At 45.7% G+C, this 24,828-nt stretch overlaps 2 protein-coding genes across 3 annotated transcripts in view; one reads left to right on the forward strand and one right to left on the reverse strand.

The window, feature by feature from the left end:
- LOC110515277 (E3 ubiquitin-protein ligase TRIM16) overlaps window positions 1–24,828 on the reverse strand; it is a 150,534-nt gene that overhangs the window by 29,659 nt on the left and 96,047 nt on the right. The gene's annotated exons all lie outside the window — the stretch shown is intronic.
- fintrim (fish virus induced TRIM protein) overlaps window positions 3,568–24,828 on the forward strand; it is a gene marked incomplete in the record, with an annotated part of 158,478 nt that continues 137,217 nt past the window's right edge. Inside the window, 3 exon segments of the mRNA NM_001160506.1 lie at window positions 3,568–4,184; window positions 4,586–4,681; window positions 5,726–5,959. Of these exon segments, the coding sequence (NP_001153978.1) occupies window positions 3,588–4,184; window positions 4,586–4,681; window positions 5,726–5,959 (927 nt within the window).

Genomic DNA, 24,828 nt, shown 5'->3' on the forward strand with positions numbered 1-24,828 from the left:
GTGGGTTCTCTGATAGCACACAGGGCTGCTGGCCAGAAGGTTGTGGGTTCTCTGACAGCACACAGGACTGCTGGCCAGAAGGTTGTGGGTTCTCTGATAGCACACAGGGCTGCTGGCCAGAAGGTTGAGGGTTCTCTGACAGCACACAGGACTGCAGGCCAGAAGGTTGAGGGTTCTCTGACAGCACACAGGACAGAAGGCCAGAAGGTTGAGGGTTCTCTGACAGCACACAGGGCTGCAGGCCAGAAGGTTGTGGTTTCTCTGACCAGGTGTGTACCTGTCTATATAAGGTCCAATACAGTGCATGTCAGAGCAAAAACCAGCCATGAGGGAAAAGGAATTGTCCGCAGAGCTCCGAGACAGGATTGTGTTAAGGCACAGATCTGGGGAAGGGTACCAAAACATTTCTGCAGAATTGAAGGTCCCCAAGAACACAGTGGCCTCCATCATTCTTAAATTAAGAAATTTGGAATCACCAAGACTCTTCCTTCAAGCTGGCCACCCGAAAAACTGAGCATTCGCGAGAGAAGAGCCTTTGTCAGGTAGGTGACCAATAACCTGATGGCCACTCTAACAGAGCTCCAGAGTTCCTCTGTGGAGATGGGAGAACCTTCCAGAAGGACAACCATCTCTGCAGCACTCCCACAATCAGGCCTATATGTTTGCGTGGCCAGACGGATGCCACTCCTCAGTAAACGGCACATGACAGCCCGCTTGGAGTTTGCCAAAAGGCACCTAACGAACGTAACGAACTCTCAGACCATGAGAAATAAGATTCTCTGTTCTGATGAAACCAAGATTGAACTCTATGGCCTGAATGCCAAGCATTACATCTGGATAAAACCTGGGGGTGGCAGCATCATGCTGTCATGTCAAATGTTTTTGAGCGGCACGGACTGGGAGACTAGTCAGGATTGAGGGCAAGATGAACAGAGCAAAGTACAGATAGATCCAATATGAAAACCTGCTTCAGAGCGCTCAGGATCTCAGACTGGGGTGAAGGTTCACCTTCCAACAGTACAACAGCCCTAAGCACACAGCCAAGACAACTCAGGAGTGGCTTTGGGACAAGTCTCTGAATGTCTTTGACTGGCCCAGCCAGAGTTGAACCTGATCTACCATCTCTGGAGAGAACTGAAAATAGCTGTGCAGCACAGACAGCAACAACAACCACCTCAGAGAAGTTGGTTGTATTTACATCTGTCACAGTAGAGAGACAGACAGACAGACAGACAGACAGACAGACAGACAGACAGACAGACAGACAGACAGACAGACAGACAGACAGACAGACAGACAGACAGACAGACAGACAGACAGACAGACAGACAGACAGTTTACTATGACTGGATGAAGGGAAGCAGTGTTGAATGCTTCATTTAGGTCTCCTGGTCTCTTGGGATATAAACTGTGAATACAGAGAGAGAGTCCTAACCATTCAATCAATGTACACAACACAGTCATCATTACACTGAGTGGATTCTATGGATGTAATATATCATCATATTATATAATACAATATCATATAATGACTAGAATAGAATAAGAGTTTGGACATGAAAGAGCCAGATGTTTTGACTTGTCTCTGTACCTCTCAGTCTCTAAACCACTAGGATACCTGTCACCTTGACAGTGTGTCTCTCTACCTCTCAGTCTCTGAACCACTAGGATACCTGTCACCTTGACAGTGTGTCTCTCTACCTCTCAGTCTCTAAACCACTAGGATACCTGTCACCTTGACAGTGTGTCTCTATACCTCTCAGTCTCTAAACCACTAGGATACCTGTCACCTTGACAGTGTGTCTCTGTACCTCTCAGTCTCTAAACCACTAGGATACCTGTCACCTTGACAGTGTGTCTCTGTACCTCTCAGTCTCTAAACCACTAGGATACCTGTCACCTTGACAGTGTGTCTCTCTACCTCTCAGTCTCTGAACCACTAGGATACCTGTCACCTTGACAGTGTGTCTCTCTACCTCTCAGTCTCTAAACCACTAGGATACCTGTCACCTTGACAGTGTGTCTCTCTACCTCTCAGTCTCTGAACCACTAGGATACCTGTCACCTTGACTGTGTGTCTCTGTACCTCTCAGTCTCTGAAGACAATAATGGTGGTAATAACCACACTGTAATGTAAAGTGTTCCATTCTAGGGTTACTGCTGAATGTAGTACCTCTAACCCTGACCCTAGACCTGTCAGTAATAACCACACTGTAATGTAAAGTGTTCCATTCTAGGGTTACTGCTGAATGTAGTACCTCTAACCCTGACCCTAGACCTGTCAGTAATAACCACACTGTAATGTAGTGTTCCATTCTAGGGTTACTGCTGAATGTAGTACCTCTAACCCTGACCCTAGACCTGTCAGTAATAACCACACTGTAATGTAAAGTGTTCCATTCTAGGGTTACTGCTGAATGTAGTACCTCTAACCCTGACCCTAGACCTGTCAGTAATAACCACACTGTAATGTAAAGTGTTCCATTCTAGGGTTACTGCTGAATGTAGTACCTCTAACCCTGACCTTAGACCTGTCAGTAATAACCACACTGTAATGTAAAGTGTTCCATTCTAGGGTTACTGCTGAATGTAGTACCTCTAACCCTGACCCTAGACCTGTCAGTAATAACCACACTGTAATGTAAAGTGTTCCATTCTAGGGTTACTGCTGAATGTAGTACCTCTAACCCTGACCCTAGACCTGTCAGTAATAACCACACTGTAATGTAAAGTGTTCCATTCTAGGGTTACTGCTGAATGTAGTACCTCTAACCCTGACCCTAGACCTGTCAGTAATAACCACACTGTAATGTAAAGTGTTCCATTCTAGGGTTACTGCTGAATGTAGTACCTCTAACCCTGATCCTAGACCTGTCAGTAATAACCACACTGTAATGTAAAGTGTTCCATTCTAGGGTTACTGCTGAATGTAGTACCTCTAACCCTGACCCTAGACCTGTCAGTAATAACCACACTGTAATGTAAAGTGTTCCATTCTAGGGTTACTGCTGAATGTAGTACCTCTAACCCTGACCTTAGACCTGTCAGTAATAACCACACTGTAATGTAAAGTGTTCCATTCTAGGGTTACTGCTGAATGTAGTACCTCTAACCCTGACCCTAGACCTGTCAGTAATAACCACACTGTAATGTAAAGTGTTCCATTCTAGGGTTACTGCTGAATGTAGTGAAACCCAGGCTACCTAAGTATGATTCTCAATCAGAGACAACTAATGACACCTGCCTCTGATTGAGAACCATACTAGGCCGAAACATAGAAATCCCCAAAATCATAGAAACACAAACATAGACTGCCCACCCCAACTCACGCCCTGACCATACTAAATAAAGACAAAACAAAGGAAATAAAGGTCAGAACGTGACACTTCTCAACTTTGCCTGCAGTTTTCTCTCTCTCCCTCCCTTCCTCTAACCCCTCCCTCTCTCACTCCTTCCTTCCCTCCCTTTAACCCCAGCCCTCTGGCAGAACCAGGAAGTCCATCCCCTTCACAAGTTCTCTTCTGAGGAAACAAAACTGATCTGAGTTTCTGTGTCGTCTGTCTGTGTGAGAGTGAACAACCGTCCAAATGGCTCAACAGGGAGTTCTGCTGGACCAGGACCAGTTATGTTGTTCTGTCTGTCTGGATCTACTGAAGGAGCCAGTCACTATTCCCTGTGGACACAGTTACTGTAGGAGCTGTATTGAGGGCTGCTGGGATCAGGATGATCTGAAAGGGGTCTATAGCTGTCCTCAGTGCAGAGAGACCTTCACTCCAAGGCCTAATCTGAGGAAAAATAACATGTTGGCTGAGCTGGTGGAGAAACTGAGGAAGACAGGACTCCAGGCTTCTCCCCCTCCTGCTCTGTGCTATGCTGGACCTGGAGATGTGGCGTGTGATTTCTGCACTGGGACCAGAAAGCAGAAAGCCCTCATGTCCTGTCTGGTGTGTCTGGCCTCTTACTGTGAGACTCACCTCCAACCTCACTATGAATTTTCTGCTTTGAAGAAGCACAAGCTGGTCAAAGCCACCGCACAACTACAGGAGAAGATCTGCTCTCATCATGACAAACTGCTGGAGGTGTACTGTCGTACCGATCAGCAGTGTATCTGTTATCTGTGTACAATGGATGAACATAAAGGCCATGATACAGTGTCAGCTGCAGCAGAGAGGACTGAGAAACAGGTAAGACCAGAACAACTTGTTGGTGACTGTCTGATAAACAAATAATTAAAGATCTGTTTGAATATGAGATCATTCAAATGAAATGGATCCACAACTATGAACACAAACCTTATTTATATATTGAACCAGATTCTCCAAATGTATCACCATTTTCTAAAGTCAAACACTATTATCATTCTGAATGGCCTTTTATGAGTCCAAAGTTCAGTCTCAACCCCTTGATACATGTAGGCCTACCATACAAACTATAATCATTCACATAGCAACAAAATATAATATTGTAAAGGGACTTCCTCAGGATTGTAGACCTTCCTCTCTGTGGGTCCTATGTCACATTACTATACTATTGATCTACTGGACTAATAAAGCTTGATAGCTCATTGAAGAGTGATTCTCCACAGAGGCAGCTGGGGATGAGTCAGCAGAAGGTCCAGCAGAGATTCCAGGAGAGAGAGAAGGAGCTGAAGGAGCTCCAACAGGCTGTGGAGTCTTTCAAGGTGAGTATTGTTGACCAGAGGAGACACACCATTTCACTTCTCTCCTCCAGTCAGAGAGAGAGAGAGAGAGAGAGAGGGGCCCCTATCCAATCCCACTGACCCCACTGTTGGGAACAGGCTTTCTGGACCCCTTTCAGAGAATAGAACAATTTTTCAGTTTTTGATTTGTTAAAAAAGTTTGAAATATCCAATAAATGTTGTTCCACTTCATGATTGTGTCCCACTTGTTGTTGATTCTTCACAAAAAAATACAGTTTTATATCTTCATGTTTGAAGCCTGAAATGTGGCAAAAGGTCGCAAAGTTCAAGGGGGCCGAATACTTTCGCAAGGCACTGTATGCTTGTGGTGCATAATTTTCTGAATGATGATATGATATACCAAAAGGTGTTCTGTACCTGTCTGTCCAGGAGGGAGGAGAGTAGAGCAGGACCAAGAGGTGTTCTCTACCTGTCTGTCCAGGAGGGAGGAGAGTAGAGCAGGACCAAGAGGTGTTCTGTACCTGTCTGTCCATGAGGGAGGAGAGTAGAGCAGGACCAATAAGTGTTCTGTACCTGTCTGTCCAGGACGGAGGAGAGTAGAGCAGGACCAAGAGGTGTTCTGTACCTGTCTGTCCATGAGGGAGGAGAGTAGAGCAGGACCAATAAGTGTTCTGTACCTGTCTGTCCAGGAGGGAGGAGAGTAGAGCAGGACAAAAAAATATGTTCTCTACCTGTCTGTCCAGGAGGGGGGAGAGTAGAGCAGGACCAAGAGGTGTTCTGTACCTGTCTGTCCAGGAGGGAGGAGAGTAGAGCAGGACCAAGAGGTGTTCTGTACCTGTCTGTCCATGAGGGAGGAGAGTAGAGCAGGACCAATAAGTGTTCTGTACCTGTCTGTCCAGGAGGGAGGAGAGTAGAGCAGGACAAAAAAATATGTTCTCTACCTGTCTGTCCAGGAGGGGGGACCTGGAGATCAGGTGGCAGCGTTCTGACTCAATGTGGTGCAGAACTGTGCCTACTGTATCTCTCTCTCTCTCTCTCTCTCTGTCTCTCTCTCTCTCTCTCCAGCGCTCTGCACAGTCAGCAGTGGAGGACAGTGATCAGATCTTTACTGAGCTGATCCGCTCCATTGAGAGAAGGAGCTCTGAGGTGAAGGAGCTGATCAGAGCCCAAGAGAATGCTCAAGTGAGTCAAGCTGAAGGACTCCTGGAGCAACTGAAGCAGGAGATAGCTGAGCTGAGGAAGAGAAGCACTGAACTGGAGCAGCTCTCACACACAGAGGATCACATCCATTTCCTCCAGGTAACTAAACTGTCTTGTTACATGTGATATGAAATCAACTTCATGTGAAACAATTCATCTCAATCATTATGTTGTCCTGTCTCTCCTCTCCCTCTCTCTGTCCATCCCTGTCTCACTCTCTCCCTCTGTCCGTCCCTCTTTCTCCCTCTGTCCGTCCCTCTTTCTCCCTCTGTCCGTCCCTCTCTCTCTCTGTCTGTCCGTCCCTCTCTCTCTCTCTCTCTATCCGTCTCTCTCTCTCTCTCTCTGTCCGTCCCTCTCTCTCTCTCTCTGTCCGTCCCTCTCTCTCTCTCTCTGTCCATCCCTCTCTCTCTCTGTCCATCCCTCTCTCTCTGTCCGTCCCTCTCTCTCTGTCCGTCCCTCTCTCTCTGTCCGTCCCTCTCTCTCTGTCCGTCCCTCTCTCTCTGTCCGTCCCTCTCTCTCTCTGTCCGTCCCTCTCTCCCTCTCTCTGTCCGTTCCTCTCTCCCTCTCTCTGTCCGTCCCCCTCTCTCTCTTTCTCTCTCTCTGTCCATCCCTCTCTCTCTCTCTGTCCATCCGTCCCTCTCTCTCTGTCCGTCTGTCCCTCTCTCTCTGTCCGTCCGTCTCTCTCTCTGTTCGTCCCTCTCTCTCTCTCTCTCTCTCTCTGTCTGTCTGCCCCTCCCTCTCTCTGTCTGTCTGTCCCTCCCTCTCTCTGTCTGTCCATCCCTCTCTCTCTGTCCGTCCGTCCCTCTCTGTCTCTCTCATTCTGTCCGTCTGTCCGCCCCTCTCTCTCTGTCTGTCTGCCCCCTCTCTCTTTCTGTCTGCCCCTCTCTCTCTCTCTCTCTCTCTCTCTCTCTCTCTCTCTCTCTCTCTCTCTCTCTCTCTCTCTCTCTCTCTCTCTCTCTCTCTCTCTCTCTCTCTCTCCAGAGTTATCAGTCTCTCAATTCAATTCAATTCAAGGGCTTTATTGGCATGGGAAACATGTGTTAACATGTTTTGGTTTGTTGCTTGTATTGTCTTCTATTGAGTCTTGCAGTTTTCTTTTGATTTTTTCGATGTACTTCACTCTAAAAAACCATTTAAATCTCAATATATACAGGAGCTCATTTTTCAGCAGCTGCTCAATTTGGAACTCCGGAACTCTCTCTCTCTCTCTCTCTCTCTCTCCGTTTGTCCCTCTCTCTCTGTCCGTCCCTCTCTCTCACTCTGTCCGTCCCTCTGTCTCTCTCTCCAGAGTTATCAGTCTCTCTCTCTCTCTCTCTCTCCAGAGTTATCGGTCTCTCTCTCTCTCTCTCTCTCTCCAGAGTTATCAGTCTCTCTCTCCCTCTCTGTCTCTCTCTCCAGAGTTATCCGTCTCAAGTCAATTCAATTCAATTCAAGGGCTTTATTGGCATGGGAAACATGTGTTAACATTGCCAAAGCAAGTGAGGTAGACAACATACAAAGTGAATATATAAAGTGAAAACAACAAAAATTAACAGTAAACATTACACATACAGAAGTTTCAAAACAATAAAGACATTACAAATGTCATATTATATATACAGGTTTTTAACAATGTACAAATGGTAAAGGACACAAGATCAAATAAATAAGCATAAATATGGGTTGTATTTACAATGGTGTGTGTTCTTCACTGGTTGCCCTTTTCTCGTGGCAACAGGTCACAAATCTTGCTGCTGTGATGGAACACTGTGGAATTTCACCCAGTAGATATGGGAGTTTTTCAAAATTGGATTTGTTTTCAAATTCTTTGTGGATCTGTGTAATCTGAGGGAAATATGTCTCTCTAATATGGTCATACATTGGGCAGGAGGTTAGGAAGTGCAGCTCAGTTTCCACCTCATTTTGTGGGCAGTGAACACATAGCCTGTCTTCTCTTGAGAGCCATGTCTGCCTACGGCGGCTTTTCTCAATAGCAAGGCTATGCTCACTGAGTCTGTACATAGTCAAAGCTTTCATTAATTTTGGGTCAGTCACAGTGGTCAGGTATTCTGCCGCTGTGTACTCTCTTTGTAGGGCCAAATAGCATTCTAGTTTGCTCTGTTTTTTTGTTAATTCTTTCCAATGTGTCAAGTAATTATCTTTTTGTTTTCTCATGATTTGGTTGGGTCTAATTGTGCTGCTGTCCTGGGGCTCTGTAGGGTGTGTTTGTGAACAGATCCCCAGGACCAGCTTGCTTTTCTCCAGGTTCATCTCTCTGTAGGTGATGGCTTTGTTGTGGAAGATTTGGGAATCGCTTCCTTTTAGGTGGTTATAGAATTTAACGGCTCTTTTCTGGATTTTGATAATTAGTGGGTATCGGCCTAATTGGTGTTTGTCCCATTTTGTGAAGTCTTGGTTGGTGAGCGGACCCCAGACCTCACAACCATAAAGGGCAATGGGCTCTACGACTGATTCAAGTATTTTTAGCCAAATCCTAATTGGTATGTTGAAATTTATGTTTCTTTTGATGGCATAGAATGCCCTTCTTGCCTTGTCTCTCAGATCGTTCACAGCTTTGTGGAAGTTACCTGTGGCGCTGATGTTTAGGCCAAGGTATGTATAGTTTTGTGTGTGCTCTAGGGCAACAGTGTCTAGATGGAATTTGTATTTGTGGTCCTGGTGACTGGACCTTTTTTGGAACACCATTATTTTGGTCTTACTGAGATTTACTGTCAGGGCCCAGGTCTGACAGAATCTGTGCATAAGATCTAGGTGCTGCTGTAGGCCCTCCTTGGTTGGTGACAGAAGCACCAGATCATCAGCAAACAGCAGACATTTGACTTCGGATTCTAGCAGGGGGAGGCCGGGTGCTGCAGACATTCCAAGTGCCCGCGCCAATTCGTTGATATATATGTTGAAGAGTGTGGGGCTTAAGCTGCATCCCTGTCTAACCCCACGACCCTGTGTGAAGAAATGTGTGTGTTTTTTGACAATTTTAACCACACACTAGTTGTTTGTATACATGGATTTTATAATGTCGTATGTTTTACCCCCAACACCACTTTCCATCAGTTTGTATAGCAGACCCTCATGCCAGATTGAGTCAAAGGCTTTTTTGAAATCAACAAAGCATGAGAAGACTTTGCCTTTGTTTTGGTTTGTTTGGTTGTCAATTAGGGTGTGCATGGTGAATACATGGTCTGTTGTACGGTAATTTGGTAAAAAGCCAATTTGACATTTGCTCAGTACATTGTTTTCATTGAGGAAGTCTACGAGTCTGCTGTTAATGATAATGCAGAGGATTTTCCCAAGGTTACTGTTGACGCATATTCCACGGTAGTTATTGGGGTCAAATTTGTCTCCACTTTTGTGGATTGGGGTGATCAGTCCTTGGTTCCAAATATTGGGGAAGATGCCAGAGCTAAGGATGATGTTAAAGAGTTTTAGTATAGCCAATTGGAATTCGTTGTCTGTATATTTGATCATTTCATTGAGGATACCATCAACACCACAGGCCTTTTTGGGTTGGAGGGTTTTTATTTTGTCCTGTAACTCATTCAATGTAATTGGAGAATCCAGTGGGTTCTGGTAGTCTTTAATAGTTGATTCTAAGATCTGTATTTGATCATGTATATGTTTTTGCTCTTTATTCTTTGTTATAGAGCCAAAAAGATTGGAGAAGTGGTTTACCCATACATCTCCATTTTGGATAGATAATTCTTCGTGTTGTTGTTTGTTTAGTGTTTTCCAATTTTCCCAGAAGTGGTTAGTCTATGGATTCTTCAATTACATTGAGCTGATTTCTGACATGCTGTTCCTTCTTTTTCCGTAGTGTATTTCTGTATTGTTTTAGTGATCCGGTTCTCTATGTTTTTGGTTGGACAGGTTTCTCAATATCTTTCTTAGATTTTTGCATTCTTCATCAAACCATTTGTCTCATTATTGTTAATTATCTTTGGTTTTCTATTTGAGATTTTTAGATTTGATAGGGAAGCTGAGAGGTCAAATATACCGTTAAGATTTTCTACTGCCAAGTTTACACCTCACTATTACAGTGGAACGTTTTACCCAGGAAATTGTCTAAAAGGGATTGAATTTGTTGTTGCCTAATTGTTTTTTGGTAGGTTTCCAAACTGCATTCCTTCCATCTATAGCATTTCTTAATATTACTCAGTTCCTTTGGCTTTGATGCCTCATGATTGAGTATTGCTCTGTTTAAGTAGACTGTGATTTTGCTTTGGTCTGATAGGGGTGTCAGTGGGCTGACTGTGAACGCTCTGAGAGACTCTGGGTTGAGGTCAGTGATAAAGTAGTCTACAGTACTACTGCCAAGAGATGAGCTATAGGTGTACCTACCATAGGAGTCCCCTCGAAGCCTACCATTGACTATGTACATACCCAGCGTGCGACAGAGCTGCAGGAGTTGTGACCCGTTTTTGTTGGTTGTGTTGTCATAGTTGTGCCTAGGGGGGCATATGTGGGAGGGAATGCTGTCACCTCCAGGCAGGTGTGTGTCCCCCTGTGTGCTGAGGGTGTCAGGTTCTTGTCCGGTTCTGGCATTTAGGTCGCCACAGACTAGTACATGTCCCTGTGCCTGGAAATGATTGATTTCCCCCTCCAGGATGGAGAAGCTGTCTTCATTAAAATATGGGGATTCTAGTGGGGGGATATAGGTAGCACATAGGTAGCATATAGGTAGCACACAGGAGGACATTTTTCTCTGTTAGGATAATTTCCTTTTGAATTTCTAGCCAAATGTAGAATGTTCCTGAATGTTCCTGTTTTAATTAATTTAATGGAGTGAGTTAGGTGTGCTCTATACCAAATTAGCATACCCCCCCTGAGTCCCTTCCCTGTTTCACACCTGGTATTTTGGTGGATGGGACTACCAGCTCTCTGTAACCTAGAGGGCAACCAGTGGGTCCGTGTGTTGTTTGTGTCCAATGTTGTCCAATGTTGTTGGTCGTGGTTTGGCCTCAGGCCAGTAAGTGTGAGCAGAGCTTGCTGAGCATCTGGTACATGCCATTGGCTTGGGCGAGTGTGAGAGTGGGGGTTGGGACTGTTTGCCCGCTCACTACCTTGGCGTATGTGTGGCTTCCATGTTGAGGCCCTCTTTGCGGGGTGGGGTGCATGGGGTGGGCAGGAGTGTCATAGGTCTGATCTGAGGGGGCCTAAATGGGGTGTGGGAATGGTTGACGTGGGGGGGTGTTGATTGGTTGGGGTGGGGGTGTGGATGTGTCTGGGTGTGCTGTGGTCTGGATGTAATTCCTCTTGGCGTGGGTCCTCTATGTGTAGGTCCAGGGGGGGTCCTGCAGTTCTGGGAGGGTGTCTCGCTGGTCTGGGTGGGGTGTCTATTGATCTGTTGCTCCTGTGTGAAGTGTTGGGGATACGTTTGAGAGCGATGTCCTTTAGAGTTCGGGCAAAGGTGGGCACTGCTGCCTTGTAGAGATGGACCTGGTCATATAGGCTGTTCAAGTCCAGGGTGGAGTGGTGGGCCAGGAAAACATTTGGTTTTGAGGCACAGTCACGGGAAATACTTGCATTTACCCGCTGTATTGTGGCAGGGTGGAAGTATTTTCGTGGTAGCAGGGTGGAGATAACCACTTGTGCGTTGGGGAAAGTAGAAGAAGCCTTTTCAATCACTCCCTTCAGTGCTGTGGCCACCCTTTCCTGCTGTGCTCTCAGGTCGTTTGTGCCTGTGTGTATTATTATGTGGCTGGGTGAGCCTAGTTGGTCCTTAGACAGAAGGTCGAGGGCGCGCTGGGTGTTTGGACACCAGAGTTTAGACACACTGTGTTTGGGAAAAATGTTTTTTTCTTCTATATATTTCCCATTTGAGTCCATAAGTAGTACAATCTGTGTCTTGTGTTTGTCCTCAGTGGGTGTGGGGGGGTTGTCAGAAGGGCTATCAGGGTGGCTGACAGGGGGGGTGCTCAGAGGGGGTGAGAGCCTCTGGGCTTGGGGTTCTTCATTTGTCTGTTCTGCTGTGATGTCAACTCTATGATCAGGGTCTGGTGTGGACTGTTCTGCTGTGGTGTCGAGACTTTTGTCGGGTGCTGAGGTGGGCTGTTCTGCTGGCTTCTCTGTGGGGGTGGCCACCTCTCTAGTGGGTTGTTCTCTGTCACACACCGTCCCCCTCAACCTCTCCTCCGTCCCCCTCACCCTCTCCTCCATCCCCCTCAACCTCTCCTGCACAAGCAGTCTGATCCTCTCCTCGAGTGCTCTGTTCTTCTCCTCTTTCTCCTGTTGTAGTTGTCTCACCACTGTCCAGAGTGCAGATATGTCTCTCTCCACCTCCAGCATTCCAGGTCTGGTTAAGGGGGTCTTGTTGTGCTGGACTGTTGTCTGGGTCTGTGCTAACTGAAGTGTAATTACCTGCTGTTCCAGCTCCACCTGCTTTACCTCCAGCTGGGTGAATTTGTCCTTCATTTCAATGAGGGAGTGGTAATCTGTGCTGGGAGATTGACTCTCCGCTGGGGGTTGCTCGTCTGTGGGGTTACGTAATGAAGAGGTCTGGTCTGACCCGCTCGGGGTGGGGGTATCTTTATCAAGGGAGAGCTTCTCCTGCTGGGCTAATTCTTTGATTAGGTGAAAGTCCAGCTGAAACTGTTTGGGGTTACCCTGTACCATTACTGTTCCGGACTTATAGATATTTATATTACCTGACTCAGAGTCCTCGTTATTCTGAGTTTCCACCCCTCGTTAACCCCCCCTTTCTTAACAAAGGGGTAGTGTGCTAATATAGCACTGTGCCATGCCAGGGGATGGTTTGTGTGGAAGATAAGGTTGCTGATGTTCCCATTTTTGTAATAGTCAGCAAAAAGTGTTTCTTGATTTTCCATAAGGAGCTTCTTCTTGTGGTCTTTTCTTGCCTTATCATTCTTTACATGCACATGGTACTGTATTTTAATTACCTCTGAACAGCGGGAGGGAGCTTCTAAGGCCTCTCCATTTGGTTGGGGTAGACTGTGTGACTCTCCTGCCATTGTTGGGCTAATGGACTTTGACACCTCTCACTTGACACGTCAGTGCTAGTTGAAGCTGTATCAAGCTTGGCAGAATTATGTTAGAATTCAGTCCTTATAAAGTAATGTTGTGTATTTTTCTTCTTGGCTTTTGGAAATAAAATATAGTTTCAGACTAAACATTACTCACTCAGTTCCAGGTTGGATGGTGTTTCAGGTTTCTGTTGTTTTCCAGAGAATTTGCTGTATAGGGTAATAATCATTGGTTCTAAGTGAACCTTCCAGGTGATTCCGTAATTCCGTACAAAATCAGGTTGTAGGTTTTAAGTTTTGATTTGAAGTAGGGGTTATGTTGTAGAGGGTAGAATCCAGTATGTGTTCCTGACAAAAAATCCAAGTTTTTCTAACTCCTAATCTATCTTTTTTAAAGAAAATGCTGAAAAATGCAGGAGCTCATCTGATCGTGACCTCCTCTCTCTTTCTCTGTCTCTCTCTCTCTCTTTCTCCAGAGTTATCAGTCTCTCTCTCTCTCTCTCTCTCTCTCTCTCCAGAGTTATCAGTCTCTCTGTCTCTCTCTCCAGAGTTATCAGTCTCTCTCTCTCTCTCTCTCTCCAGAGGTATCAGTCTCTCTCTATCTCTCTCTCTCTCTCTCTCTCGCTCCAGAGTTATCAGTCTCTCTCTCTCTCTCTCCAGAGTTATCAGTCTCTCTCTCTCTCCAGAGTTATCAGTCTCTCTCTCTCTCTCCAGAGTTATCAGTCTCTCTCTCTCTCTCTCCAGAGTTATCAGTCTCTCTCTCTCTCTCCAGAGTTATCAGTCTCTCTCTCTCTCTCCAGAGTTATCAGTCTCTCTCTCTCTCTCCTCTCTCTCCATAGTTATCAGTCTCTCTCTCTCTCTCTCTCTCCAGAGTTATCAGTCTCTCTCTCTCTCTCTCCTCTCTCTCCATAGTTATCAGCCTCTCTCTCTCTTCTCTCTCTCCATAGTTATCAGTCTCTCTCTCTCTCTCTCTCTCTCTCTCCAGAGTTATCAGTCTCTCTCTCTCTCTCTCTCTCTCCAGAGTTATCAGTCTCTCTCTCTCTCTCTCTCTCTCCAGAGTTATCAGTCTCTCTCTCTCTCTCTCTCTCTCTCTCTCTCTCTCTCTCTCTCTCTCTCTCTCTCTCCCTCTCTCCCTCTCCCCAGAGGTATCTGTCTCTCTCCAGTATCAGTGTATCTTCAGACTTACCCAGCATCGTTGTCCGTCCTCTTCAGTACTTTGGAGATGTGAGTAAGACTGTGTCTGAACTGAGAAACTAGAAGACTTCCTTAAAGGAGAATGGACCAAGATCTCCACTACAGGTGTGTTGACAACAATAAGAACATCACCTTTAGACCATTGAAAGTTCCCTATTAGTAATATACATATGGAATATGGTCTGATGATAACATTCCCTCTCTCTGTCAATGTGTTTGTGTGTCTGTAGTGAATATAGTGGATGTTGTACTGCCTCCAGAGCCCAAGACCAGAGAACAGTTGTTACATTGTGAGTCTCTTTATTGTGAAATAACTAACAGTCTCTTTTTACTGACACTCTACTAGCAATAGTAGATCTAATCAAAGACTGGGTATCTATCTGACTCCTCATATTTCTCTGATTTGATCTCTGCTGTGCTCTAATCAAAGACAGGGTAGATACAGTATCTGACTTAACTTATTGTTCTGACTCCCCTCATTGGTCTCTGCTCTTCTCCCAGATTCCTGTCAGCTCACACTGGACCCAAACACAGCAGGCACACACCTCTCTCTGTCTGAAGGGAACAGAAAGGTGACCTGTACACACCAAGTCCAACCATATCCTGTCCATCCAGACAGATTCACCAACTGGTGTCAGGTTCTGTGTAGAGAGGGTCTGTCTGGACGCTGTTACTGGGAGGTGGAGTGGAGTGGTGATGTTGTTTATACAGCAGTCTCATATAAAGACATCAGCAGAACAGGGACAAATAGTGGATTTGGATACAATAACAAGTCCTGGAGTTTAGATTACGATAGTGATGGTTATTGTTTCAGACACAATAATGTTGAGACTTTAGTATCAGGCCCTCAGTCCTCCAGATTAGGATTGTACCTGGATCACAAGGCAGGTACTCTGTCCTTCTACAGTGTCTCTGACACAATGACCCTCCTCCACAGAGTCCAGACCACATTCACTCAGCCCCTCTATCCTGGGTTTAGTCTCTATTATTATAATAATACTGCTGAGCTGGTTAAACTGTAAACTGATTTGTTATTCATTAAAATTCAATACAATGTTTTAATCTTGTACATTTCCATGAATCATGATGTCTGGTGTTGATGTATATTGGTTGTCATTCAGAACCATTGATATGTTTTCTCAGTTGGTTCTCTGTCTCTATGTAATTCTCCTCAGTATCATTGATCAGCTTGTTGGCTCGGTCCTAATTGATGTGTTCTCTGTTACCTGGAGCTGCATGGAAAATGGTCCAGGAACTAAAGGACAATTCAGGACTAGTCAGCCCACTACAAGCTGGTATCACTTACTTTCTACTAAACTATATGGTCTGGTTTCCCAGACACAGATTAATCCTAGTCCTGGACTAAACAGTATGTTCAATGTAGATGTCCAGGAAACTGGCCCTAAATGTGTCATCTTTCATCCTCCCATACTGCTCAGTCCAGCAACATTAAACCTGTCCAGCAGGTGGTGCTGTTGACCAAACAATAAAACCAGCAGATCTCTTGACTTGCCACTCAGTATATCAGTAACGTTCAGAATAGTACTTTAATATCATTGGAGATTGATGGTCTTTTTAATCCACTATCCAGAGTCAGGAACAGATGAAGTTAGGTCTGCTACTGTTCAGTGATTAAATATGATTTATGGTGATGGGAAATAATAAAAAACACTCAACTTCATCTAGTAATAGTTTTCCTTTGTTATTTATTCCAAGGTGTGTCTTTAACTTGTAAATGTATTGTGTGGAGGTGAGCTAGTGGTGTGGCTGATAGAATAGAATGAGGAGGGGAGGAAGAGGGGAGGAGTGAAGGGCTGTTCAAGAAACCAGATGAGGAAGAGGAAGATGTTCAGGGGAATTACTGTCTCTGTTCCAAATGGTTCCCTATTCCCTACGTAGTGCAATACGGTGCATCTTACCAGGTCTAAAGTAGTGTTCTACGTAGGGAACAGGGTGTAGATTTATTACAATATCATTATCATCAATATCAATATATTAGATCTCCACCCCCCACTTCCTGTCTGTCACCCCCTAGTTCTGTTAAGACTTCCTCTCATTGAATTGGGCCTCATTCTAAATGGTCACTTTGTATTGATAGGCCATACTGGTCTTTACTATGGTTCTACATACAGTACCTGTACTGATAGTCCATACTGGTCTTTACTATGGTTCTATATACAGTATCTGTATTGATAGTCCATACTGGTCTTTACTATGGTTCTACATACAGTACCTGTATTGATAGTCCATACTGGTCTTTACTATGGTACTACAGATAGTACTTGTATTGATAGTCCATACTGGTCTTTACTATGGTTCTACATACAGTACCTGTATTGATAGTCCATACTGGTCTTTACTATGGTTCTACATACAGTATCTGTATTGATAGTCCATACTGGTCTTTACTATGGTTCTACATACAGTATCTGTATTGATGAGGGCCTCATCATCTGACTGCACAAAGAAAGCCAGGGACTGCAGTGTGTTCCAGTCTCCAGCAGGGGGCAGTAAAATCATATGGACCTGAAAGAGACTGCAGTGTGCTCCAGTCTCCAGCAGGGGGCAGTAAAACCCTATGGACCTGAAAGAGACTGCAGTGTGCTCCAGTCTCCAGCAGGGGGCAGTAAAACCCTATGGACCTGAAAGGGACTGCAGTGTGCTCCAGTCTCCAGCAGGGGGCAGTAAAACCCTATGGACCTGAAAAGGAAAGTGAGGAGTAAAAATCAAAGGTGAATTTACATTTATGTTTCCACAGAGACCTGAATCACATTCACGAGGCGCCAAACTGAAGAATATGAACTGAAACACGAAGGGACTAACTGAACTAAAATAATTCTGTTGCTAAATGTTTTGCTACAGTGTTCTCTAATCATTACGACCCTGGATTCAAATACTGTTTAATATCTAAAAAATTCTTTGAGCATTTCCTTTAGTCCTCCAGGTGGGCGGGGTTTGTTTGTACTTTTAGGACTTTTGTATTGGCTCCATTACAACAAACTCATTCAACCACTGCTCATTAAGTATTCAATATTATTTTAAATACTATTTGAACACATCTGTTTCCACATGCAATACGCCTGTAACGTCTTGTATGATCTCATCAAGTAAAGGTGTGTCAAATGGAAGGGCAAGTCTCACCACTGAGAGGAAAACATCACTGGTCCACCTCTGCATCAGGTCAGCTGTGTTGATCAGTACTGTCCCAGGGATGCTGGGAGCAGAGATGAACTCCCCTGACCTGGTACCACCTATGGAGTTGTCATTTTAATATCAGTTTAACCCCATTACTGCTATAACACATAAACCATGTTAATAGAATGAAATGGATCCAGGTTCCATTTATTCTACAATAGATTTACTGCCTGTGGATCACTTCTCCAAAGTGGTCTGAAATCAAGATGACTGCAGGTCTGAATCCCAAACTAATGGGGGGAAATGGATCCATCTAATAAGATGGTATTTAGAGGTTTGAACCTTTCTATTGGGGTGAACAATCCCCTTAACATACAGTACCAGTCAAAAGTTTGGACACACCAATTCATTCAAGGGTTTTTCTTTATTTTTACTATTTCCTACATTGTAGAATAATAGTGAAGACATCAAAACTATGAAATAACACATATGGAATCATGTAGTAACCAAAAACGTGTTCAACAAATCAAGTGGAGGCCAGGTCATCTGGTGCAGCACTCCATCTGTCATGTACTGTCATGTTGTCTTGTCTCTGTCCTTTCCCTTCACCCTGTCTCCCTCTGCTGGTCGTGTTAGGTTACCTTTTCTCCCCCGCTTTCCCCCAGCTGTCCCTTGTCTCCTCTAACTACCCATTCACCCCGTTCCCCACCTGTTCCCTTTTTTCCCTCTGATTAGGTCCCTATATCTCTCTCTGTTTCTGCTCCTGTCCTTGTCGGATTCTTGTTTGTTTGTGTCATTCATGCCTGAACCAGACTGTCGTCATGTTTGCTGTAACCTTGTCCTGTCCTGTCGGAATCTGCCGGTCCATCTGAGCCTACCTATGTTTGGTAATTAAAGAAGCTCTGTTTAAGTTGATTCGCTTTTGGGTCCTCATTCACGCACCGTAACAGAAGAATCCGACCCATTAATTGGTCTAGTAATTCTATCCTCTCCTGGAACGTCTCTTGTCATGTGAAATGTTTAATGTCTGCTATCCCTCCTGTTTCCTCTGTCTCTTCTTCACAGGAGGAGCCTGGTGATTTGACAGGGGTGCCGGAGGAATATCACGATCTGCGCACGGTGTTCAGTCGGTCCAGGGCCACCTCTCTTCCTCCACACCGGTCGTATGATTGTAGTATTGATCTCCTTCCGGGAACCACCCCCCCCCGGGGTAGACTATACTCTCTGTCGGCTCCCGAACGTAAGGCTCTCGAAGATTATTTGTCTGTAGCTCTTGACGCCGGTACCATAGTCCCCTCCTCCTCTCCCGCCGGAGCGGGGTTTTTTTTTGTCAAGAAGAAGGACGGGTCTCTGCGCCCCTGCATAGATTATCGAGGGCTGAATGACATAACAGTGAAGAATCGTTATCCGCTTCCTCTTATGTCTTCAGCCTTCGAGATCCTGCAGGGAGCCAGGTTTTTCACTAAGTTGGACCTTCGTAACGCTTACCATCTCGTGCGCATCAGGGAGGGGGACGAGTGGAAGACGGCGTTTAACACTCCGTTAGGGCACTTTGAATACCGGGTTCTTCCTTTCGGCCTCGCTAACGCTCCAGCTGTCTTTCAGGCATTAGTCAATGATGTCCTGAGAGACATGCTGAACATCTTTGTTTTCGTTTACCTTGACGATATCCTGATTTTTTTCACCGTCACTCCAGATTCATGTTCAGCACGTTCGACGTGTCCTCCAGCGCCTTTTAGAGAATTGTCTTTTTGTGAAGGCTGAGAAGTGCACTTTTCATGCCTCCTCCGTCACATTTCTCGGTTCTGTTATTTCCGCTGAAGGCATTAAGATGGATCCCGCTAAGGTCCAAGCTGTCATTGATTGGCCCGTCCCTAAGTCACGCGTCGAGCTGCAGCGCTTTCTCGGCTTCGCGAACTTCTATCGTCGTTTCATCCGTAATTTCGGTCAGGTGGCAGCTCCTCTCACAGCCCTTACTTCTGTCAAGACGTGCTTTAAGTGGTCCGTTTCCGCCCAGGGAGCTTTTGATCTCCTCAAGAATCGTTTTACATCCGCTCCTATCCTTGTTACACCTGACGTCTCTAGACAGTTCGTTGTCGAGGTTGACGCGTCAGAGGTGGGAGTGGGAGCCATCCTTTCTCAGCGCTCCCTCTCTGACGACAAGGTCCACCCATGCGCGTATTTTTCTCATCGCCTGTCGCCGTCGGAACGTAACTATGATGTGGGTAACCGCGAACTGCTCGCCATCCGGTTAGCCCTAGGCGAATGGCGACAGTGGTTGGAGGGGGCGACCGTTCCTTTTGTCGTTTGGACTGACCATAGGAACCTTGAGTACATCCGTTCTGCCAAACGACTTAATGCGCGTCAGGCGCGTTGGGCGCTGTTTTTCGCTCGTTTCGAGTTCGTGATTTCTTATCGTCCGGGCTCTAAGAACACCAAGCCTGATGCTTTGTCTCGTCTCTTCAGTTCTTCAGTAGCCTCCACTGACCCCGAGGGGATTCTCCCTGAGGGGCGTGTTGTCGGGTTGACTGTCTGGGGAATTGAGAGGCAGGTAAAGCAAGCACTCACTCAAACTCCGTCGCCGCGCGCTTGTCCTAGGAACCTTCTTTTCGTTCCCGTTCCTACTCGTCTGGCCGTTCTTCAGTGGGCTCACTCTGCCAAGTTAGCCGGCCACCCTGGCGTTCGGGGTACGCTTGCTTCCATTCGCCAGCGTTTCTGGTGGCCCACCCGGGAGCATGACACGCGTCGTTTCGTGGCTGCTTGTTCGGTCTGCGCGCAGACTAAGTCCGGTAACTCTCCTCCTGCCGGCCGTCTCAGGCCGCTTCCTATTCCCTCTCGACCGTGGTCTCACATCGCCTTAGATTTTGTCACCGGACTGCCTTCGTCAGCGGGGAAGACTGTTATTCTTACGGTTGTCGATAGGTTCTCTAAGGCGGCTCATTTCATTCCCCTTGCTAAGCTTCCTTCTGCTAAAGAGACGGCACAAATCATCATCGAGAATGTTTTCAGAATTCATGGCCTTCCGTCAGACGTCGTTTCGGACAGAGGTCCGCAATTCACGTCTCAATTTTGGAGGGAGTTTTGCCGTTTGATTGGGGCTTCCGTCAGTCTCTCTTCCGGCTTTCACCCCCAGTCTAACGGTCAAGCAGAACGGGCCAATCAGACTATTGGTCGCATCTTACGCAGTCTTTCTTTTCGCAACCCTGCGTCTTGGTCAGAACAGCTCCCCTGGGCAGAATACGCCCACAACTCGCTTCCTTCGTCTGCGACCGGGCTATCTCCTTTTCAGAGTAGCCTCGGGTACCAGCCTCCGTTGTTCTCATCTCAGTTCGCCGAGTCCAGCGTCCCCTCCGCTCAGGCTTTTGTCCAACGTTGCGAGCGCACCTGGAAGAGGGTCAGGTCTGCACTTTGCCGTTATAGGGCGCAGACTGTGAGAGCTGCTAATAAGCGTAGAACTAAGAGCCCTAGGTATTGTCGCGGTCAGAGAGTTTGGCTCTCCACTCAGAACCTTCCCCTTAAGACGGCTTCTCGCAAGTTGACCCCGCGGTTCATTGGTCCATTCCGTATCTCTCAGGTCATTAATCCTGTCGCAGTGCGACTTCTTCTTCCGCGATATCTTCGTCGCGTCCACCCGGTCTTCCATGTCTCCTGTGTTAAGCCCGTTCTTCGCGCCCCCGCTCGTCTTCCCCCCCCCCCCCCCATCCTTGTCGAGGGCGCACCTATCTACAGGGTCCGTAAGATCTTGGACATGCGTCCTCGGGGCCGTGGTCATCAGTACCTAGTTGACTGGGAGGGGTACGGTCCTGAGGAGAGGAGTTGGGTTCCCTCTCGGGACGTGCTGGACCGTGCGCTGATTGATGATTTCCTCCGTTGCCGCCAGGTTTCCTCCTCGAGTGCGCCAGGAGGCGCTCGGTGAGTGGGGGGGTACTGTCATGTACTGTCATGTTGTCTTGTCTCTGTCCTTTCCCTTCACCCTGTCTCCCTCTGCTGGTCGTGTTAGGTTACCTTTTCTCCCCCGCTTTCCCCCAGCTGTCCCTTGTCTCCTCTAACTACCCATTCACCCCGTTCCCCACCTGTTCCCTTTTTTCCCTCTGATTAGGTCCCTATATCTCTCTCTGTTTCTGCTCCTGTCCTTGTCGGATTCTTGTTTGTTTGTGTCATTCATGCCTGAACCAGACTGTCGTCATGTTTGCTGTAACCTTGTCCTGTCCTGTCGGAATCTGCCGGTCCATCTGAGCCTACCTATGTTTGGTAATTAAAGAAGCTCTGTTTAAGTTGATTCGCTTTTGGGTCCTCATTCACGCACCGTAACACCATCACTCTCCTTCTTGGTCAAATAGCCCTTACACAGCCTGAAGGGGTGTTGGGTCATTGTCCTGCTGAAAAACAAATTATAGTCCCACTAAGCACAAACCAGATGAGATGGCGTATTGCTGCAGAATGCTGTGGTTGCTATGCTGGTTAAGTGTGCCTTGAATTCTAAATAAATCACTGACAGTGTCACCAGCAAAGCACCATCACACCTCCTCCTCCATGCTTCACGGTGGAAAATACATATGCAGAGATCATCTGTTCACCTACTCTGCTTCTCACAAAGACACGGCGGTTGGAACCAGAAGTCTTAAATCTGGACTCATCAGACGAAAAGACATATTTCCACCGGTCTAATGTCCATTGCTTGTGTTTCTTGACCCAAGCAAGTCTCTTCTTCTTATTGATGTCCTTTAGTAGTGGTTTCTTTTCAGCAATTGATAGTGAGGGTGTTTTCTGTTAACAGAATGTGTTTCTTGTTAAAAGGCTGAATATCACTAAAGGGAATAAGCAAAGCCACTATGTGTATTTCTAGAAATGAGTTATGAACTATAGTTATCTGTAGTTATTGGTATAATTCTATAATGAACTATAGTTATCTGTACTTAATGGTATAATTCTATAATGAACTATAGTTATCTGTACTTATTGGTATAATTCTATAATGAACTATAGTAATCTGTACTTAATGGTATAATTCTATAATGAACTATAGTAATCTGTACTTAATGGTATAATTCTATAATGAACTATAGTTATCTGTACTTATTGGTATAATTATATAATGAACTATAGTAATCTGTACTTAATGGTATAATTCTATAATGAACTATAGTTATCTGTACTTATTGGTATAATTCTATAATGAACTATAGTTATCTGTACTTATTGGTATAATTCTATAATGAACTATAGTTATCTGTACTTAATCCTATAATGGCCCGTAGTAATATTATAGTCCGATAAGGGCTAGTAGCAATCTTATAATTTCCTATAGTAATCTGTACTTATTATTTCCTGGAAATAATGTATAGGTGCGGCACCAATATAATTGATCCAAGGAACTAGAGGGGAGGGGAACCCCGCCTAGAGGAAAGAACTTAGATTTGGAAACAATGGTGGAGTAAAGCCGAGGGGATCTGGTTATTAGCATAAAGTGGAGGGACGATGACACTTCTATAAGCATGAAACTGTATAAAAGGAGTGGACTGAGACTGAGTCCGGCAGTTGGTCCATGGCCCAGCTCGGCTTGTTACTTTGTAATAAAGTCTATTTGAATTCACAAGATCTGGTATCTGAGAAATGTGATTGAGCGAATATTTCCACGACATAAATGGCAAGCTTGCCAGGAGTGGCTACAAGGGACCAGCAAATGGTGGAAAACTCTGTGACTGCAGACGGGTCTTTCTGGACGAATTGAGCAAACAAGTGGCCACCTAGATGAGAGGTAAGCTGTTTTTATGTAACTAGCGAAGTCAGTTAAGAACAAATTCTTATTTACATTGACAGCCTACTGGGGAACAGTGGGTTAACTGCCTTGTTCAGGGGCAGAACGACAGATTTTTGCCTTATCAGCTCGGGGATTTGATGTTGCAACCTTTCAAATGATTAGTCCAATGCTCTAACCACTAGACTACCTGCCGCCCCAGTTCTTACTTACTTCTTACTTATAAAAACACCAAGTTGGTTTCTCAAAATTTATTGAACTAAAAATATCGGGGGCTTTTGAATTCAATAAATGCAAAATAATGGAAGAATAAACATGAACAAATGAAAAAGCTTTAAGGGCTGTAACAGAATAAAATAAATAATATTGTGGCAGCTGCAGATTGGGAGTTGTGTGTTTCATCTGTTCTGGATGGTTCAGTTGAGTGGAGTTATTCACCTGTCTTGTTCAGGTGGTTCATCTGACCAGTCTGTTCAGTCTGTTTGAGTTAGGATTGTGTTGTCTGATTCAGTTTGTTCAGTCTGTTTGAGTTAGGATTGTGTTGTCTGATTCAGTTTGGCCAGACTTGTTTGTTCAGTCTGTTTGAGTTAGGATTGTGTTGTCTGATTCAGTTTGGCCAGACTTGTTTGTTCAGTCTGTTTGAGTTAGGATTGTGTTGTCTGATTCAGTTTGGCCAGACTTGTTTGTTCAGTCTGTTTGAGTTAGGATTGTGTTGTCTGATTCAGTTTGGCCAGACTTGTTTGTTCAGTCTGTTTGAGTTAGGATTGTGTTGTCTGATTCAGTTTGGCCAGACTTGTTTGTTCAGTCTGTTTGAGTTAGGATTGTGTTGTCTGATTCAGTTTGTTCAGTCTGATTGAGTTAGGATTGTGTTGACTGATTCAGTTGGGCCAAACTACTCAGACAGGTAAAACCCTGTGGTTACTGCTTGGCTGTGTTGAGGAAGTTAATCAGTAAAGGACTACTCAGACAGGTAAAACCCTGTGGTTACTACTCAGACAGGTAAAACCCTGCGGTTACTACTCAGACAGGTAAAACCCTGTGGTTACTACTCAGACAGGTAAAACCCTGTGGCTACTACTCAGACAGGTAAAACCCTGTGGTTACTACTCAGACAGGTAAAACCCTGTGGTTACTACTCAGACAGGTAAAACCCTGTGGTTACTACTCAGACAGGTAAAACCCTGTGGTTACTGCTTGGCTGTGTTGAGGAAGTGAATCAGTAAAGGACTACTCAGACAGGTAAAACCCTGTGGTTACTACTCAGACAGGTAAAACCCTGTGGTTACTGCTCAGACAGGTAAAACCCTGTGGTTACTGCTTGGCTGTGTTGAGGAAGTGAATCAGTAAAGGACTACTCAGACAGGTAAAACCCTGTGGTTACTACTCAGACAGGTAAAACCCTGTTGTTACTACTCAGACAGGTAAAACCCTGAGGTGTGTAAAAGTTCTCTGCTGTTGGTGCTGAAGGGGTCAATTCTCCCGGACAGTCACTTGACTGTGACCTGGCAGGGAGGACGCACCCAGTCCCACACTACTTCTCCCGGACCGTCACTTGACTGTGACCTGGTAGGGAGGAGGCACCCAGTCCCACACTACTTCTCCCGGACCGTCACTTGACTGTGACCTGGTAGGGAGGACGCACCCAGTCCCACACTACTTCTCCCGGACCGTCACTTGACTGTGACCTGGTAGAGAGGACGCACCCAGTCCCACACTACTTCTCCCGGACCGTCACTTGACTGTGACCTGGCAGGGAGGACACACCCAGTCCCACACTACTTCTCCCGGACCGTCACTTGACTGTGACATGGTAGGGAGGACGCACCCAGTCCCACAGTACTTCTCCCGGACCGTCACTTGACTGTGACCTGGTAGGGAGGACGCACCCAGTCCCACACTGAAGG

This window comes from Oncorhynchus mykiss, chromosome 4 (genome assembly GCF_057628025.1).
Source record: "Oncorhynchus mykiss isolate SJ-2025 chromosome 4, ASM5762802v1, whole genome shotgun sequence".
NCBI lineage: Eukaryota > Metazoa > Chordata > Actinopteri > Salmoniformes > Salmonidae > Oncorhynchus > Oncorhynchus mykiss.